This window comes from Rattus norvegicus, chromosome 7, assembly GCF_021556685.1.
Source record: "Rattus norvegicus strain SHRSP/BbbUtx chromosome 7, alternate assembly SHRSP_T2T, whole genome shotgun sequence".
Taxonomy (NCBI): Eukaryota; Metazoa; Chordata; class Mammalia; order Rodentia; family Muridae; genus Rattus; species Rattus norvegicus.
Genome location: NC_141540.1, coordinates 78,188,531 through 78,209,505, shown reverse-complemented (window position 1 = coordinate 78,209,505; position 20,975 = coordinate 78,188,531). Strand labels below are relative to the sequence as shown.

At 47.0% G+C, this 20,975-nt stretch overlaps 1 protein-coding gene across 6 annotated transcripts in view; it reads right to left on the bottom strand.

The window, feature by feature from the left end:
• Positions 1-20,975, bottom strand: part of Grhl2 (grainyhead-like transcription factor 2) — a 130,003-nt gene that overhangs the window by 3,072 nt on the left and 105,956 nt on the right. For 3 of the 6 annotated variants that reach the window (XM_087556497.1, XM_087556499.1, XM_087556500.1), the window contains exons 13-15: positions 16,675-16,766; positions 13,218-13,303; positions 1,700-1,764 (exon numbers count right to left, since the gene is read on the bottom strand). In XM_087556497.1, coding sequence (XP_087412623.1) covers positions 1,700-1,764; positions 13,218-13,303; positions 16,675-16,766 — 243 coding nt within the window. Of the gene's footprint in view, positions 1-1,699; positions 1,765-13,217; positions 13,304-16,674; positions 16,770-20,975 lie in introns of all 6 variants that reach the window. The other 3 variants (XM_087556496.1, NM_001134527.1, XM_087556498.1) reach the window with 1 other exon arrangement.

Sequence of the window (20,975 nt, the reverse complement as noted above, 5' to 3'; positions counted from 1 at the left end):
TATCACACAGGCTTCTAGCTATGGCCCAACCCTACCCTACAGCTTTGCACATTAGTCAATGGAGGCTCAAGTAAGTTAGCAGAGATCCAAACACACTTAGATTCCTATGAACTTCAGCTGCCCTTGGCTGAACGTGTGTGTACAGCAAAAGACGTACACTTGGCTCCGTAGCACTTTTAAAGGCCAAGTTGATCATCAGTTCTTTGCAAGTAAGAAACAACTCAGCAAGGGTGAACAGCTGGGCTCGGTCTGAAGCTGGCTTTGCCTCACTCTGGAGCTCCTCCACCTCTCCTCAGCTGCCTACTCCACACCCCTAAGCTCCTCTACCTCTCCTGACTGCCTACTCCACACCCCTAAGCTACTCCACCTCTCCTGACTGCCTACTCCACACCCCTAAGCTACTCCACCTCTCCTCAGCTGCCTACTCCATAGCAGTTTGGTTTCAAGAAAACCAACTTCCAGAGTCTGTGATATTTTTTTAATTTAATTTTACTTTTTGTTTTATATATGGGTGTTTTGCCTGAACAAATGCATGTGTACCATCAGAGCTCTGAAAAGGACATTTCATCATCCGGGACCACATGGGTGCCGAGACTTGAACCAGGGTCCTATTGAAGCATGTCTCATTCTCTTAGTTGGAGATTTCTGTTTAAGAATAACTCACTGAATGTGGTGTCATCAGGAGAGATGTCATAGCTTCAGCTTATTCTTTTACAAAAATAAGAATCACCCATGCTTAGGGGGTTGTTGTTGGGATAAAAGTCCTGTATAGATAGGGCCTCAGACTGGAGGCTGAAAGTCAGTGGTGTCAGCAGTGTGTTTATCCACACTGAGTGAGGCTCTCTAGCCCATGAGACGTAAGGCTTCATTCAAAGTAGATTCCCCAGCTGACTGCATTGACCTTGCAAAAGCAGCAGCCCACATTCACTGTGTTTCCAACAAGGGCTCAAGTTTGATGCTCGGTTGGCCCAAGGACGGGGACTCAAAAGCCTAGGACCCCAGGTCTAATTTCTTTATAAAAAGGGTCCAGAGAAGAGTTTAAAGGACCTGCTCCTGCAGAGAAGGCTTTAGAAAGGGGCAGAGATGAGCGAAGCTCATGAGCCTTGAGGCTTGAGCCACGGCCACCCACACTCCTTCCATACCCCCCCCCCTCGAATCTGTGCTGTTTACTGAACGTGAGATGGGGCAGAATGCTCAAGCGGGCCCCAGGGCTCCATTGTCTCATGAGTAAGATGATACATTAGTGAGAGCAAAGAGATGAAGCCCTGAGCAGAGAACCCAGAGCCACCTGACCGCCTAACCGGGAAGGGCTGATTGTTCTTAACAACATGGGCAAGCAGGTCCCAGGACCGTCAGAGATTTCATTACAACAAAATCTTGGAGTAATTTTCTTTGACCCCAATTAATTTTTGTCCCTGCTCTGTCACCCAGAAACCAATTCGAAGAACCCCATGTGGTTCTTTGACCTCCTTTTCCCCAGTGTCCCCAACACGTCTAGACCACTCCAGCCCACTTATAATGTTCATTGTCACTAGATGACTGCACCTCAGGTGACATCCCGGAGAGGCACTGTAGGTCTCCCCGACTGTCACTAAAGGTCGGTAACTGGCATCATGGGCCACGGACATCAAAAAGAAAGCCATTTTAAAAACGCGCCTTGCAGACACAGCAGAGAGCTGAGCCTAGCTTGCTTTCTTACCCCTTTTTGCTCTTCTTATAAAGCTTTGTGATCTTCTCCACCGGCAGCCCGTACTTCTCAGACAGCTGAAAATGAACAACAGGGAATGGGGTCAGCAGAGAACGGGGTGGGGGCACAGTCAGCCCAACAGTCTCCCTAGTGAGACACACTGGGAGATTTCATTTAAGACAAACAAAAGCCCTGAACTACCTCCTAAGATCACTCAAGCCAAGCCACTGGCTTCCTAGATCAGCAAAATGAGATTCCAGGAAGTGAAAAGGGCCCCATGTCTCAGTTAGCAACCAAAGGAGTCACAACCTAACTAACTCTGCTCCCAACTCTGTATCAAGTCGTATTCCTCTGCCCGTAGCAGGAAGAGAAAAAGAAGCGAGAACTGCAGCTCATGCTGTGAGCACATCGTCCGTGAAGGTGCAGAGTCTGTATCTAATGTCACTCTTATTTTGATTCTGAAATCACTCAGCAAAACAATCTTGATAATGGTGGCATTTCTGATAGGTTTTTAAAAAGCTTCCAATCACAATGTCGTATTAAATAGGTAACCAGACGTCAAAACAGATTTCGAGTGAGCCAGGTGTAGTGGCTGGCACACGCTTGTGATCCCAGCACGAAGGCAGGGGGCTATGCTCCTGGGCTCAGGGAGCCAGGTGTAGCAGTTCACGCCTACATTCCCAGAGCTCTGAGCCAGGGGCCAAAGGAGCCTGAGATCAGCGTGAGCTACACTGAGCCCTCCAGACCAACCTCAACAGGTAGTGAGAAAAGGCTCAGGCAATGAAAGACTTCAATCTGAAAGAAGAGACCATGAAAGTGCAGTAACAAAATAAACGAGTTAATTCTTTGTGTAACGATCACCCGAAAGTTCGGTGTTTCCAGGGAGACATGAAACCTGCAAGACAAGGTTAACATTAATAACAATGTGCAATTTTAAAATATCGGTAGATCAGACACACCACAAAGGGAAATAGCATGCTGGGAAACACTTTAAAATACAAACAGCAGATGAGCACAAACTCCTTTGTTAAAAAGAAAACACAATAAACCGGGCATTTCCAAGAAGAAAGTGTAATCACATGATCGGGCGATAAGCGTGTAAAAACTGTGCTGCACTTCTATTTAAAATTTTCAAATGAAAACAATAGGAAGATGGTACTTTTAACTTAACTATCAAAATGCAAATGAGGAGAGAGATGGCTCGGCAAGTTTAAGTATTTTCTTCCTTTGTCTCACAGCTCCAAGGGCTCTGGCGCCCTCTTCTGGCCGCTCTAAGTACCTGCACACACACTGCAGACACACTGACACATTAAGAAGAAACCGAAACAAAACGAAGCAGAAGTCATGATCTCCGGGTTCTGTCGATGGGACAGTGACCTCAGTCTCCTGGAAAGGAAGTTTGGCAGAAGCATAGCTTCTAGAAGCCTATACATTCTGACCCACAAACTCCACCTCTAGCAATCTGACATACAGAAATACTCTCATACCCTAAAACATTCAGAACATAACTGTTCATAACAGAGAAAGGTTCGTACTAAACATCCATTAGATTTGTTATTTTCTTCACAGACCTCATTTAAAAACATGGGAAGTTAATATCAGCTTACACTTTAGAAATCTTTTATATATTAGGTGGGTGAAATAAATGAATGTTTGTCTATTCAGTATAATCTTGTCTGCATTTTAACCTTTCCATATGCTTAAGTGTTCAAAAAATATGTAATTTTTCCCCAACTTTTTAAAGGTAGCTGCCATTGAGAATTGGCCAGATGGCAGCTCCTTCTACCTTGTATAATTCCGCACTGCTTATTTTTACGATTCCGTCATTTGGCAAGAGCTGAGAAATGGATTCTGGAAAGAGCTACCCTAAAAATGCACCATGTCCTCTTACATTACTAGTGGTTCAGGGGCAGCTGAAGCAGATGAGGCTGGGACCAGACTTCGAAAGGGGGAGAACCCTATTAGAGAGCTGAGCTCCTAAGAAAAGTCTGTTCTGCAGATCCTAGGTCCCTACTCTCCCATCCCCCCCCCCCCGAGGGCAGAAAGAACTCTGTACACCCAAAAGCAATACATCTGGATTGAGGACAGAGAGGTAGCCTCCTGCCTGTGTGGAGCACACCCTTGGCGGTCCTGAGGCGGTTTCACCACAGCCACAATAAGCCCCAATGAACAAAGGAGTTTGTTTGCTTGTTTGTTTTAAGAACAAGAACATTTCTTTGCTAGGGAGATGGCTCAGTAGGTGAAGCCCTTGTCACCAAGCTGGGCAACCTGAGTCACAGCCCCCAAAACTACAAGGTGGAAGGAAGAACAGTGACTCTTGCAAGATGTTCGCTGACCCCCACATACGCCATGTAAATAAATGACAAAAGAAAACGTTTCTGACAGGAGCCTGGGGACAGCAAAGAAAATGGCTAGAACTTGTGCTGGAAGCGACCATTTGAAGGGATGTAGACACGTGACAGATAGATAAAAGGAGCAGCACAGAAATGGCAGTGTGACGTCACCAGAAGCAAGAGCAAGGGACAGATGTCACGAAACGGTCAGACACCAGGAGGCAGTGGAAGGCGGTGCTGGAAGACTCAGCTGATTCAGAGCTGAGAAATCAAATAGGTAAGTCAGAATAACGGGACTGATCTAGTTTATATAACAAAGTGCATACCATATACATATCGCATCCCAAAGAGACTCTGTCGTGTAAACATGTAACAAGGGTAACTGGATTGTAATTCAATAAAATGAGAAATAGAAACTTGAGAGGTTCAAAGATGTTCAGCCTCTCAGAAATACTTCTGTGACTTTTACTCTCTTCTTCCTCCCAGTGAGGCCCCCGGACACTATGTGTCAAGCCCCCTTGGTGTCCATATTTGTATATGAAAATCAAAAGGGAGCCATGTTGGCTTTGGACGGGTTCATATGGTGCTTGCCTAGCACACACAAGGCTGTGCTGTCAGTGTGGTATGCACCCTTATAATCTCAGCACTCCAGGTTGATCACAAGTTCAGGGCCATCCTCCTCTACATAGCAAGCTCTGAAGGTAGCCTGAGATACATGAGACCCAGAAAAAGAAGGAAGGGAAGAGGGAGGGATCCAAGAAAATTAACTAGTCCTGCCCCTTAGGCCCTGAATTGAATGCAGTTCTAGCTGAAGTGAGGAAGTTCCCAGGAGTCATCTCACTTTCTTATTCATTCCCTGGAGTTCTAGAATGACTCAGTGAACAGGACTGGTCCTCAGAAACTACTTGAGAACAGCCTGTTGCACGTAATTACTTGAGTTATTCCCTCAGCACAGCTGGCCTACAGCTTCCTAATCTGAGGTTTGCAGGTACTCAGAGAGGTGCAGGGGAAGTGGAGTGGGACAACATCCATCCATCCATCCATCCATCCATCCATCCATCCATCCATCCTTAAACTAGCCTCCAACTGGAACTGCATGTCTATGCCTTTCTGATACAGCGACTAGCGTGTTTGTTAGTAATGGGGATCATGGGTAATTTTGTGGCAATTAGAATTCTACATGCAGACTGGAGAGTTGGCTCAGTGGTCAAGAGCACTTTTGCTTCTAGCAAAGGACCTGGGTTCTAGACCCAGCACCCACAGGGAGGTTCATGATTTCCCTAGCACAGGGCAGAGATGTGATGCACAGATAAACACACAAAATACTACATCTTTATATAAGAACAACTCTGCGTGCGCTTCCCGGTACTGACTGCTCTCACCCATCACACTGTGTGCTTCATCTCAGCCTGCAGCCTATTAGATGCATAGGCCTGGCCATTCGTATTTCACAGACACACCTTACCTTAGTGACTGCCTATCACAATGTCATTGCTTTTCTTTGTAATTCTAAAAGTACTATTCTGAAAGAGTCCCCGGATCTCAAATTGCCAAAGGCATACATAAAACAAAAAAGTAGGAAGCCCTACAGAGCAGTCGCTTCTGTGCAGAGTACTTGCTGCATGTGTGGGGTCCCCGGAGTCCACAGTATTGACGCCTAACTATTCTCTCAGGTGGCTTCCAAGACTTGGTGTCGGACCTTCGGTTAGTGTCACCTGCAATTTCTTTTTAATTGCAAATGAAAACTGAGAATGCTTGCTGGACAGCAGTAAACTCTTACATCTGCACGCTCCCCCCACTTCTGAGAGAAAGGAATCCATTCCTGGTACTTCCTCTTCAGCAATCAGACTCTCCAGTGTTCCGAGTACAAACGATGCATTTCAGCTCATAAATCACTTGACGGAAGTCAGAACCAGACAATAGCATCTTCAACTCTGGTCTGCCCGAGTGAGAGCTGCAGTAACAGCCCTCACATCGGCAAGCGTTTAAGTAACGAGCCCTGTGTGTCTAATACCCTGGTGCAGGGGACTCTGCGCTTGCTCAGGCTCTGTGAGCTGTCTCTCCGACGAGGAAACTTGGAGCTTCTAGCCATTGTGGTACAGACCTAGTAAGTGATGAGACACACCAGGTAGGCTGTGTCAGATTCTGAGCTCAGAGCCAAGCAGGCGCCATCGGGATCCAGGAGCTACTGAGGCGCCTGCAGGAGGCTGCGTCGGGGCTGGCGGTTGAGAGCTTTCGATCCCCACACGTAGACGATGCCATCTGACTTGCCACTGCGTATTACTTACTCCCAAGCATGTCCCTTCAAGCATCACACACACTAACCGCTCTGACTCCAAGCAGCCTGCCATCCCTTTATGGGATGCTGACAATACTGTCAGTCTCATCTGTCCAAGGTCACACCCCTCCTGATGGAGAGAACTGGATCTGAACTCATGACTGGGCTGATCAATGCTAACCTGCTCTTGCCCAAATGCCCAAGTTTAGTTCAGCTTACACTTCAAATAACAGTCTATGGCCAAAAGTCAACAAGCTCAGGCAGGATAGCTGCTTACTGGTTTCTGACTGGCTCTTGCTCAGCTGGCCTACCTGCCTAGGGATGGTGTCGCCCACGGAGGGCTGGGCCCTCCCAGCTCAATCATCAATCAAGACAATCTGACTGAGGAAATTCTTCAGCTAAAGATCTCTCTTCTAGGCGACTTTAGATCATGTCAAATGGACAGTTAAAGACAAACCAAGACACCAAGTTGAAGTAAAATACATCAAGAAGAGGCACAGAACTGGAGATATTATTTCTGGGAATGGTCTGGGAAGACCCTATGAGAAGCTGTGTGTGAACAGACCAAGAATTGTGGCCCATGAAGACATGGGGGAAGAGCATTTCTGGCAGAGGGGACAGAGGGCAGAGGCCCTGAGGTGTGAAATGAGGTTCAGAGGTCAAAGCTTACTCTGTAAGGTTACTGGGTGTGGTGGTTTGAATAGGAATGTGTAGTGAGAATTTTAGAAATTCGGTTTCTTTAAAAAGGACACAAATATTACAAGAATGTTTTTGTTTTAGTCCCAGCTGTGTAAAAGTCAATCCAAACCACCAATACAAACCAATAGACAATACCTCGCTGCCCCCACCCCACTGCCCTGAAGTATAAAACTTAATTGTGTCAGAATGAGTCCTCAGTATCTTACATCTCAGACAGACAGATGAGAACTCTAGAACTTCTGCAGAGTGATTTCCCACAGGTGAAACAAAGAATTGAGCATTTCAGGGCCATCACATGAAGAAAACCTTCCAATCAATGAACCCCACAGAAAAGCAGCCTCATTGGGCACAGGCTAAGTAAGAATTTGATTCCTCTTTATTGCGGGAAGAGATCACGTCTAATTCTCATAAGACTAGGGCTTCCATCCAGCTTAAGACTACACAGCCATGGTTAACACCAGCGAGGTTGGGCCGGCTCGCCCAAGGCGCTCCTTCTTCACCTTGCTGCTTGTGATAAGAGCCAGACAAACTGAAACAGTGACAGGGAACACACACCGAGAATACCAGGGCGGAGAGAGGGCTCATGGGTGGAGTGGTAGCCACACAAGCATGAGGACTTGGGTATGGGTTCCCAAACTGCCGTTAGCCAGATGCTACTGTGCACACCTGTAGCCTCGGTGCCCCATGGACCTGCTGGCACAGTGTGTGCTGCAACAAACCAAAGACTGACCTGGCTCACTCTGGTGAGAAGGGATCTCAGAGTTGTTCTAGGACCTCCAGAGATGCCAGGGCCCCAAGCTCGCAAACAAAAAAACACATGCAGGCACGTACACACCCATACACAGAGCTACCACACCCATCGCATAGCCTGGCTCACAGGCTGTAGGAAATCTGTGGAGGCCACAGAAACAGTCATCACCCATAAAGGGTTCATGAATCTGTCTGATACGGCACCTTCTGACGCAAATGTCAGTTCACACCTGAGGAAGGGTGGGGACACAGTTCTCTTCTTTCTAGATGACAAATTCACACTATTAAGGAAAATAATTACTTTCCTCAAAGAGAAAAAAAACTAAAAAGGCTACTAAAAGCGAAACAAAGGTGGTTACCAGAGAGGATGGAGACAGGAAGTAGGAGAGATGCTGATGCCAAAAACCATGCTAAAATAAGTAAAAGAATCTTCCAAGGCCACATACGCACATATAACCAAGTAACTCATGGCTCAAGACAGGGGATCTGGACAGGGAAGCAGGAGCAGGCCTCCTGTGGAGGCCAGCTCAGTCTTCAGCTACAGAGCAGCCCCATCACCCAGGTGTCTGTTGTCTGCTCCGTAGAGAGTTCCTACCACCATTCGGTGCCTTTGAAGGCTCCATGTTAGAGGTGACGCTGAAGCCATGTGGACATGTGGCAAACAGGGGACTCTAACTCTCAGACAGGTGGTCCTGTCTCAGAAGTAAGTGCACGGTTCAAGGGTGCTACAGGGGTCATAGTTTTACTCTTGGAGTTGTAAGTCTGTTGGCCTAAAAGACTTCCTTCCTCAACAGAGAGTGGTTGGTCTTCCCAAACTACCAGGGATCAATGGAGGAGAGGCCAGGCCAATTCCATACCCGCAGAAGTATACTCAGGAAATGGCTTGAGGGGGCATTCCTTAGCTACAAACACATCACAGGAATCTAGACCCCCCACAACAGATATAGAGGTCCTGCTCCCACTTCACAGAAATAGCTTAGGGAAGACCCAGGGCCAGTTCACGTGAGGACTCACCATCATGTTTGAGGCCATGGTTCTCAAACACCAGTGTTAAAGCAAAGAACTTACTATTTTTGTGATTCCTCGACCACTCCTGGGAAATCGGAGGGGAGGTTATAGGCATATGGGGCCAGAAGCAAAGGCTGTGATTGGTTCTGAGATGGCATCTTTGGAACTAGGTGGGGGTGGGGGGGTCCTCAATGAGCCCACCTACAGAAGTAAGCCTTACTGCCTTCCTAGAAGGGGATGGGGCTGTTTGTGCCCATAGAAAATCATTTTCCTCCAACGACAGTGGCAAGGATGGCTCGGACGAACAGTCTCTTACTTAAAGAAGATTCCTTCAGAGGTTTCTATCCTCACTTGATCAGTTCTTATTTTCCTACAAGACTTTTAGTTGTCACAAAAAATAATAAGTTATAAGTGACAGCATTATTCTGAAACTGAGTCAAAACAAAAGTATGAAGGCCAAGGGTCACACTGCCATCTTTTGTTGAGGACCAGCTTTCTTTGTGTGACACTGGACAAATTAACACATGAATTCCATCCCTCAGATGCAGGTGTCTTCCTCTGACTCAGGAAATTTGGATGAGACGCTGGCAACATTTCCCCTCCTCTCCCCCACCATACCCTCCCCCCCACCACACTTCCCCTCCCCCACCACACTTCCCCTCCCCCACCACACTTCCCCTCCCCCACCTGAGCAGACACTTCCTAAGGGAAGGTTACTGTCTACTATACAATGGATCTGTGATCCAAAATAACTTTCCATCCTCTTAGACAGTGAGCAATTGAGAACCCAGAATCCAAACAGCACTATGTGTTTTCTGATGCTAGTTCATACACAAAAGCCTCATTTACTAAAAAACAAACAAAACAAAACAGCCAATGCCGTCATCATGGCTCACTGGGGCCAGAGAGAGGCGCCTGTTGGCATTGTTTCACTCAGTTCTCACCATGGCCCCGGGGAACCAGATTATCATATCGTTTCCATTTTAGGAATGAAAGCAGGCTAACATTGCCTAGCTGCTAAGGAATCCTGCCAGACTTTTGAACAGAAGTTTTCTGAACCCGAAGACTACAATACTGACCACTAAACGGTTGTATCTACACATTTACATACGTGGGCTTATTTTGTACAAACACACATCACCCATATTTATGCCAATATATGTATTAGTAACACACACACACACACACACACACACACACGCACACAGTCTGCCTGCAAGTTTAGCACCCTCAGGTCTAACTGACCACAGATCAAAGGTATATTATGAAAGTTGTGTATTCTACTAATGGTCATTATTTCCTAAGCAATGCTATTTACATAGTTTTTACATTCACTAGGCATGTAAACTAGGTATGGTTTAAAGCGTTTAGAAGGATGTACAGAGATTATATAGAAATATTCCACTTATAAAGTGGAATACTGTAGAGTGTTGTGGAATGAATTCTAGATATGGAAGGAGGAGTGCATAGTTTATATGTTCTCTCTATGTATGTATATATACACATATATACATACATATATACAAGGATACATATTAATGTTATATATGTATATTATATATACAGGCACATATATATTGTAACATCAAACACGAACTAGTAAATGTGAGTGTAATAAAAAGTCCTAGTCCTCAGAGGACCCACATTTCAGTGTTTTCTTACCTTACAGAGACCCAAATAAATTCAGGCTAGAACTACATTAGCAAGATCTAATGTTCTTTAAAAGACACTATGTTCACAACATGCACTTTGAAGTCTGTGGTCTTCCGTGACACCCGTCCAGCCCACGAAGGTCCAGTTTACAGCCCACTACCGGCCCAAGTTTCCTGGGGGCCTTGAAAGGGCTCTGCTTGACCACCTTTCTCTACAGCACGTGGGAAGCAAGCAGACAGTTTGTATTGGGACTTTAAGGAAGGGAGATGAAGCCGGAGTTGCCTCAAGACTGCCCACAGCAATGGAGGGAGCCTGACTTCATCTTGCCGCTCAAAGGTGACTACGCAGGACCTTGCCTCGCCTACTATCACCATCCACCAATCAATGCAGGTGTGAGGAGGTCCTCTTGGAGGGGACCAAGGGAAGCGTAGGCCAAGGTTGCTGGGCTGCTGCTGGAGAGTGAGGTGACCTCTGGTTCCTCAGTGGTCATTGTGAGCACATCTGCAGAGCATTTTTGAAAGTGGCCAGATGTTATGAAAGGAAACAAGGAGACAGCAAGGACCAAGAGCAGATGATCCCAGCGTAGCACAGCAGCTCAGACCTGGTTTAGATCTGTGCTAGCCACCCTGTAGAATGTCCTGAGGAGCTGGATAAAAAAGGAATGCTGCTAGGCCTGGTGACTCGTGCCTACAATCCCATAATCCCAGTGCTCGGGGAGCTGAAGCAAGAATGGAGGTCATTTTAGTCTCAGCAATAGCCAGCAGGAAGGACTAAGCACGAAGCTGAAACAACCTTCAGACATTCCCGTGAACACCACTGTCATCTGTTCTTAAAAGCCAGACGGGAGAATGGAAATGGCCAATGCCGTTCAAACAAATCTTGATGTTACAGGCTTTTGTAGGCCATTTGTTTATCCTTTAGCAATCTCAAGGTCATTTTTAAAAAATCTTGGTTCAGTCAGGCAGTAATGGAGCATGCTTTTAATGTCAGTACTTGGGAGGCAGAGGCAAATGGATCTCTATTGTAAGTTTGAGGTCAGCCTGGTCTATAGAGCAAGTTCCAGCATAGCCAAGTCTACACAGAGAAACTGTGTCTGGGGGAAAAAAAAAACTTGACTCATTCCTTCTAGGCCTTTTGTAATATCTGTTCCTTATCAGCATAAAGTCAGAGGCCAGTGGTGGTGGTGACATAAGCCTTTAATCCCGGTGCTCAGGAGACAGAGGTAGGTGGATGTCTGAATTATAGGTCAGTCTTGTTCACACAATGAATTACTGGCTAGCCCAGGCTACATGGTAAAACCTGGTCTCAAAATAAAACAAAATGAAACAAACAAACAATAAGAAAAATAATGTTTCATTAGAGGTGATATATTCCATATTCTTCTGGGTTTGTTTCTGGCTTGTGTAGAAGAGAAATCAATGCTCCCCCACAAATCGTGACAGACAAGAAGCTGCCAAGCCCCCCTCTCTGTGCTCTCTGGAGGGTGACATTGCTGCTCTGATCAGAATGACCTGGGGACTGAAACACCAACTCAGGGGCAGCATGAAACCCACAGTAGCCACATTCTCATGGTTACCAGGAGGAGCTGCAGACAGACAACCATAACACATTCACAGTGCTGTTCAATCGGGTTCTAAAGCACCCCCATCAGTCCTGCAGGTTCTACCTCATGCTCCACAGACCACAGCAACCACTCGCCTGCTTTCCCTCTCCATAAAGTCACTGAGTATTATGCTCAGTATTATTACTGGGTATTATTGATACACTTCCTGGCCAATTTTACTCTGTAGATACTCTCAAAGAACTGGAAACAGATACCCAAACAAAAACCAGCCCCTGGATGTTCATGGCAGAGCATTCTCTCTTTTTCTTTTTTCTTTTTTCTCCTTTTTTCGAAGATGGGGACCGAACCCAACTGAGCTAAATCCCCAACCCCATGGCAGCGCATTCTCAACAGCACCGGCGAAGGAAAAAAAAAAAAAAAAAAAAAAAAAAACAGTGGTCTGTGAGTTGAGTAAGTGAAAAAAACCAACGTTGTGTCCACACCACGAACAGTTACTCTGCTGGCTGTTAAGAAAGAATGAAGTACTGGTTTGTAATGCATTCTACCGTGGATGGAAGCCAACGAAAAGTTCAGATGAAAGTGATTGGCAGGCGAGTACATGGTATGCTCCACTCCCTCAGATGCAGTGTTTGGCCATAAGCCCAAATGTCCCATCAGAACCGGTCTCAGACTAGCTGTCCACCAAGAAAGGCAAGAGGCACTGCTGGTGTCTCCATCACTTTAAAACTCTATGTTCTACTACACAGCCATACCCGAGGCGAGCGTGAGAACATAGCTCATATCCGTGGCATGCTTGAAGCTGGGTCAAGAGAGTGTGATTAACAGTTTCCACGTGGTTGTGCTGCCAACCCGGCTCTAGGTCAGTGATGAGGAGAATCAATTCCGGCCACCGGAGTTCTGCACACATTTTCCCCCTTAACATGTCTTCTTCACGCTGGAATATGCTACCATGGCATATTGGTTTTATAGTTTTTGGTTTGTGTATATTTGGAAGCCATGTGCACCTAGTCTGGCTTTGAGCAAACAGTTAAATAAAAACCCCATGTTACCCTTCCTCCATAGCATCTGACTGGGACGATTACTCTGAAACCAAACTACAAGTCTGTAAGACCCAAACATCTCAACTCTTCACTTTCTTTCAAAAGTTCATTCGGGAACCACCCTGGTAGCTGCGTTGTACTAAATAAGTACTGCGCGGGTGAACCGGACAGGGCTCCTGGAGTCTACAGCGGGCTTGTGGCTTACCGCTTCCATCAGGCCCTTCACTGTGGGCGATTTCAGCATCAGAGCATCGAACACGTCATCGTTCTCCTTCCTCACGTATAAAAGCACTGCAAGACAAGGGAAAGACCGGAGTGAGCAGAGGCTTTGGGACTGCTTCCTGTCACGTGGTACGTCAGGCTGGCACCACCTGCTCTCTGCTTCCTGTCACGTGGTACGTCAGGCTGATACCACCTACTCTCTGCTTCCTGTCACGTGGTACGTCAGGCTGACACCACCTGCTCTCTGCTTCCTGTCACGTGGTACGTCAGGCTGACACCACCTACTCTCTGCTTCCTGTCACGTGGGACGTCAGGCTGACACCACCTGCTAAGCTAACAGGCTGATGACTACTGGGATATAAATGCTCTCGTGACTGTATCCATACTTGAGTCGTGCAGGGTGGGCACACAGTCTCCTTATGACCACTCTTTGCTGTAACTTGTATTTGCATATCTGCTCATTCAGTGAATACCACTGAAGGCTCCTTCCTAGGTACCACAGGCTGTATATACCAAGAGCTGAGCTGGCAACAGAGAGCTAGTTAACCCCAGCTCTGCCTTTAGGGAGGTTTGTGGTCCACTGGGAGAGGCAGGCAGGCAGGCTTGAGAACGTAATGAAGGGAAAGCAAGAGACAATGCTTTTCAGCCAGGCCCTGCCACTGTGTGGTGAGGAAGAGTGCCCAGAAGTGGGAGCTCAAGGTTCTCTGAGTTGTGAGACCATAGGAGTGGCTGTCTAGAGAGGAAAGTCACCAGAAGGATGAGGCTGGCAGATAACCTCGGGTGCCTGGGCCTGGAAGGTCAATGGGGTACCTCCTGGGACGGTCCAGGGAGTGGAGAATCACAGATCTGAGTGTGAGTCCAGCTCAGCCTCTACTGTGGCCCTAATGATTTAATTTCTCCATGCCTGGACCATCTGTGAGACAGATACTACCAACTACCACATAGGGTTGCCTGCCAGTTCTGTGAAATAAGGTCCATGTGGTAGGCTTGGTCTAGGCCCAGCAGACAGATAAGAACCTGGTCTTCAACCTGCAGAAGCCGCCAGGAAGTAGTTGTGGTTACTGAGCCTTCAAGCTGGGCCACGAATTTTACATTCCTTTCTCTGTAAAAGTTCTGAATTGGGGAATATACAGCCTGAGACGGGATGGACAGAGGCCACAGATCCTGAGTGAAATAAACGACTTCAGGGAGGCACAGATATGCCTCCTGGGCCCCCACTGACATGGCCACCCTTGGTACCGCTTCTCCTGATCACCGTGACCTGTGCAATCGCTGGGAGGTCAGCACCCAGTGATGGCCACCATTACTCAGGTACAATCCTGCAGCCCCAGAGGGAGAACTACTCTTTCTGTCCGGTAGCAGCAGCGTAACTTCCCTTCCAAGAGAAGAAAAACTTGAAACCCCTCATCTCTTCACACTAAGGAAAACTGCCCAGAACAACAACAACAAAAACACAAAAAAAAAATCCAAAAACATCGATGAGCCTAGGTCTCAACAATGGTCCTGCTGTTAACGCAGCTACCAACACGGTCAGCAGAAAAACAAAAGCAGAACTGGAAAATGAAACCAGCTAAACCCAAACTGACATCCCTCCCCCTCCCCCCTGCCCTCCCCCTTCCCTACTCCAACCCAAAGGCTTTCTTAAATCTGTGCTTATAAAGGCCACACTGACAGGGATTCTACCCAATGTCGTCTTCTGTGCCAGTGTAGGTTCAGTTAGAATGTGGGGAAAGGAGGAGAGGGAGGAGGGAGCAGAGAGGAGGGAGCTGGGATGGAGCAGGGAGAAGGGAGGAGGGAGGCAGAAAGACCTGGGCATTACAGCACTTTTTTTTTTTAATCAAATATAAACATGAAGTGCCAATTAAACATGTAGACTGACCACATCGGCAAAAGCTTACAAACGTAGTCCCTTGAAGCAATACTGCATAGCCTGCACGTCAGTTAAAACCACCCAGTAACCCAAAGGCTGTCATAAACAGAGCGGATGTGAGCAATGCACAGAAAAAGATAGGATGCAGACCACAGTCACATCCAGATAAGGAAAATTAAATTCAAGAGGTGCCGATGGCTATTATTTGCTGGAAATTCCGTAATTTCTTCCGGAACTTCTCAACAACAAAGAGTGGAGAAAGCAACTTCCATGAGGACTGACCCTTGGGAAACCTGCGATTACTTTCTGTTAAAATGAGCCACTACCTACAAGAGCCTCTGTCCAAGCCCTTGTCTTGGATGTTGCTTGGAGATGGCTGGAAAGTGCTCAAGTCTGGTTTTTTGGTTGCTGTTGTTTTGTTTTTGGTAGGGAGTGGGAGGGGGGGTGGAGGGGGAGAGGCAGGCAGTTCCAGCTGGGCCTGCTGACAGCTATCCAGGAGTGCGTGCTGGGCTTCACACACTTAGAGGGCTTGCCCAGAGAGTCAGTTTTCACTAGCTCTGTTCTGTGGTGTGGCAACGGTAATATCATCCTGCCAACAGCAACAGAAACAGCCACCAAACACCCCAGGCTCTAGCCAAAGGCAGGCGGCCTCTTGTGGAGACCCAAACTGATTGAAACCCAGTCACCCTGACAAGTGGCCACACAGGAAAAACAGCCAGTAATGACGGCAGGAAACTGACAGATGAGCAGTAGGAGCTCATTGACCCTGGAGCCCAGATCAGGCTCGGAGTACCAAGCAAGGGCCCAGTAACTTCTCCATCCTTCTCCAAAGAGAACTTCTCGAGGGGAGGGGAAGTGGCAATTTTCTTACTGCTTGTAGGTCACCATGCCCTCTGTCGTTGAAGGTTCAGAAACCTTAAGTTTTAATTATGGCCTAAGACAGTTTCAGGTGGCAATGTTGGTGCCAGTTTCACCAGCTCTGAAAAGTAGTTGGACTGGCTCCCAGCCTATAAGTTTGAAGGTGAGGTACAATTGCACACCAGTCACCAGTGTGACAATTGGTTTCCCTGTGACTCTGCCCTAACCCTAAGTAAAGTCAGAGAGGAAACAGATTGGAGGTTAAAATTCATGACAGCAAGCTGGGATCCTCCATCACACATGGGCGGGCCCAACCTGTTGTCAATCAAGCTGGGATCCTCCATCACACATGGGTGGGCCGAACCTGTTGTCAATGTTTCTGTCTATGGAATAATTCCCAATCACTGGCTCATGGAGCCAGCACAGCCACATACACAGCCAGTCTCTCTGAACTGTGTATCTCATTGCTGAATGAGATGTACCATTATACAATACAATACAATACAATACAATACAATACAATACAATACAATACAATACAATACAATACAATACAACCATTCCTCCAAGGCAACAGAAAGCCTGTAGCCTCCAATGTGAGAAAAGCCCGCCAGGGTTAGCAATGATTCTGTCACAGGGAATAAGTTCTTGACAAGATACCCTCCCAGCCTGCCCTAAGCCCTGTCAGTGCCACATCAGAATGGAGAGATACCTCGCTTTACGTTTTCTTCTTTAATCTGCTTAGACGGTGTTGGACCAAATTCCTCTTCCATGGGCCTGAACATCCGTTTAACGAGGACACTGCTGCTGGAGAAGAGAAACAGAAATGATTAGATACACAGAGTGCCACAGTGAGGGGAGTTCTCAGCTAGAGAGTGCCTGCACAGAGGTGAGAATGCCTCCCTTCTCTGTTCAGAAGATCAGGGCCACAGAAATTTGGTATTGCTACAGTGGCCACGTGGCACCCAAGTCACAGCAGCCCCTTCACATGCTCTGAGGCTGGCTGTCCTGTGTGCTCCTGAGGGCCCACTAGGACACAGCAGGTGACACCGACCTCTGTTGGGGACTGACCTGATTTCCTACAGTTCTCCTGTTTCTAACTGCCACAGTGGAGGTTCAACCCAGCCTCCTGTCCTATCCTCTTCCCACAGAGGACTCCAGCACTCCTGGCTGGAAGGTGGTGGCGTTGAGCCCTGAGCATTGTCTGTGGGGTCCGTTCTGTCAGTTCTGCATTTGCTTGCAAAGTCCTTGTTCGTTCCAGACATGCCATGAAAGGGGGAAGGGGGTGTTTGAGAGGAAGAGAAATTGAAGAGAAGTCAGAGAAGTGAAGATTTTCTATTCTTAATCTCAGGCATGTAGACCCAGGTCTGTGGGAAATGGTACTTCCTCTGGGGATTGTCTGGCCCAGGAAGCAGTGTCTGGCAGATCATCGAGCAGAACTGTTAGGACAGGACTTAGGGGGGGCGGGGGGGGGGGCAGGCTACCTCAACTGACTTAAAGTCCCTGTTTTATAGTTTATTACTGTACAGATTTGGACAACTTCCATGGGTCCTCGGCTCCTTATCTTTAAAAGGAGGCTGTTGACACAGAAACAACAATATTTGAGGAACTGGAAATATTAATTACACCAAGTTGATCATTACACACTATGTACACTGTCAAATGATCATTCCATGCTCTATAAATAAGTACAAACACTATGTGTCAAACAAAATTAATTAACTTAATAAAATTTAAAAGGAGGCTGGAGGGTGGCTCAGCAGGAAAGACTGCACTGCACTTGCAGAACTGGACTTAAGCGCCTCATGCCCCCGTCACGTGACTCAGCGTTCTTTAACTCCAGCTCCATGAACACCCGCACGCATGTGTACACACCCATAGGCAACATACGCGTGTAATTTAAAATAATAAAAATTTAAAATTTTAAAAGGTAAAAGAGGCTCTCGAGAACTCAACGAGTGTTGGAGATTTGAGGTAGGCAGCATGTAGGTGCTAGACTAAGGCAATGACGATGACAATGACGATGATGGCGGGCTGGAGAGGGTTAAGGGAAAGACTAGATTATCCACCCAGAGCAAACAGTTCAATTAATGCATGGTCTCCCATGGGAAATAGACAGTATTAACCCCAGTCTTGCAGTAGCACAAAACCCGGAGACTCCTGAGTGGACTTTCTGTCAGAGAGTTACTCATCACACCCCAAGTCAGGTTAGCAGAAATCCAGGTTATAAAAGCATAGGACATGCTACCTGCGCTCCAGTCCAGAAACATTTCTAGTCATGCTAGTAGCTTACATCACTAAACCAATGGTGCTTAATTTACCTCCAAAGGGGGCCTCAGCCAATCAAGTTCCTTAGTACTAGGCCAGGCTTCAGAGCACATCCCACTGCCTTGCTCACCTGAGTCTCCTGAGCCAGCCGAACAGGAACAACCTTAGCCCTGATGTCCACAATGACAGAAGGCTCAACTCAAGTGTGTTGTCGGCCTACACAGGGTATTCAGCTAACGGGAAGACTATTCATTTGTGCCGCCTGTGGGGTAACCGCCTCACGGTAGAGTTACCCAAGCAATCTGAGACGCTGGTAAGGCAGGGGATGAAGTCTATCTCTGTCAAGCAATGAAAACAGCTAAGGAAAAAAATCTAAACTCCAGTCCCATCTGAAGGCAGCAATGAACTTCAGGCACTGCTCCCTCTGTCCTGCCTTCTGCTTTCTGGTAACAGCAGGTCCTGGTTCTCTGTCTCATCCGGGAACTGGAGTGACCATGAACTTAGAACTAGGAGATAAAAAGAGATCCATCCACACAGTAGCCAGGCGCCATTCAGCTAATAATTGGTAGGTAGCCTGAAACGCCACCAGTCACCGTCTCACGCTGTGTGAGTCAAATGCCTTCACCAAGCAAGATTCACTTAGATTTTCTCCAGCTCAGTTACCTTTTGAGAATACCTTATTCCAAGCCACAGGAGACTTTGTCATTAAAACAGTATCTCAGATATATTCTCTAGGGAGACCATATACACCTCTCTCCACTTTCGAATCTATAAGCTCAGTAGGAGTCAGTAAGTTTTATGTGTTCTGAATTCAAAGGTTTCATTTATCTTTTTCAAAAAAAAGAAAAAAATTAAACAAGGTATTATGACTTGCCCATTCTCTAATAAAAAGAGAGCAGGTTGCAGGCTTCTGGTGCCCAGGCCAGTGATATTGTCTGACACTTTCCAAAAAACGGGTGAGCAGTGGAGTACTGCTCTCTCTGGCCTCATCTCCATTCCACGGGCCATCAGGTAGAAAAACCCATGACCCGAGGCATATTCGGCCGTGGGCTTGTGGGATGGATCACAAGAGAAACAAGACCCTTGATATCAGCAAACGACATTTAGACTCATTGGAAAAGTATTGCTAAGTGTTAGGTCTGAAGCAAGACTGAGGCTAAGGGCTCCAGAGGCACCCAGGACTAACTAAGAAATAACAGAGAAGGCAGCCAAACACTTGGGCGCACCGCCGGTGTGTTTACCAGCTTTACCACCACACATGGTGGAATACGGAGCTGAGTCAAAATCACAGGGGTGAAAAGCTTGGGCCCGATGTGACAATGCCACTGAGGATGGCATCTCCTCAGGGTTAGGCCAGCACACACGGTGTCCTAGGACCTCAGAGATCTGTCTGCTCTGCCAGGATCACTCACAAGACGAGATGAGGGTGAGCCTCTGTGGAGGGCAGAGAGCTAAGGGGTAGGATCTGCCCCTCCACACCTGCCTGCCTTCTCTACAGCCGCAGGCTGAGAACTGAGGAAGCTGGGCAATAGGTGCACAAGGGTGAGTGCTGGGAATTGTGGGTAGGCACTGGTTCAACCCCTGCTTCTAGCATGTACCAGCTAGATGACTTTAAAGAAGCTTCTTAATTTCTCAAAGCTTTTTTCCTCACTGTCAACAGCAGATAATGGGAAATCTGCAAGAAATCATGAACACAATGCATGCGAAAGCACTGAGTACCCAGGTACCTGGGGAGTGCTGTTACCCAGGTGCCCAGGGAGTGCTCTTACCCAGGGAGTGCTGTTACTTTCACATATAGCAATAGCCAGGTACCACCATGTATTAACAGAGGCACCACGATTGCCCCCATTGCTCAAGCAGAAGATGTATGAAAGTACGTGACATGGGTCTTGGAATAGATCACCACACAACAACACAGGCGACTCTGACAGAGAGACTCGGCCAGTGAGTGGCAGGTAGGTCACTGGCCACTTGGTCTTAGTCAGCTTGCAAAGGACAGGCTGAGATGAGACACTGGGCCAGTCCAGGTTCTTCACACTCTCCTAAGGCTTCCCAGGAGCTTTACCTCAGGCGCACTGTGAGGAGAAATGCTAAGCGCTGGAGACTGTAAGAGATCTGTACGACAGCCTGCTATGGCATCCTCAGTATAGACTAAACACTGAGGCCAGGGACCCAGAGGCTGGCATGAGGTCTCGTGTGGATGTAGGGCAGTCCAGACTGGGCTTCCTGAGCCCAAAGCCAACATCCTCCCCACGACGCCATGCTGTCTCTTATAAAATATGTGATTTAAAGATTAGAATTTATACATCTCATCATTTCTGTTTGACCACTAAAATTTAATTATTTCTATTTCAAGATAAAAAGAACAAACTAATTGTTTTTGGCACTGAGAGGGGAGTTTTTACTGTGTAGACAGACTAGGCTGGCCTCAAACTTTTGAACCTCCTGCCTGAGTTCCTTGATTTCTGGGATGTCAGGAATGAGCCACCATGCTTGATTTTATGATCAATACTTAGAGAATTTACAAGTAGTTTTAGAGGTTCAGTCCCCGACAAGTTTCGGCCATAGCAGAATGTTGATTAATTCCTTTGAGATGGAAGGTGGCAGCTTTTGTCTGAGAAGGTCCCAACAATATTTAGGTTTTTCAGATTCCTGTGAAACCATGCAAGTCTGCTGCTGTGTCACCAAAGAAGTCCTAGACAGCACATAAAGAACTAACAATCAGCTGTTTCAGAAAAGCATTCG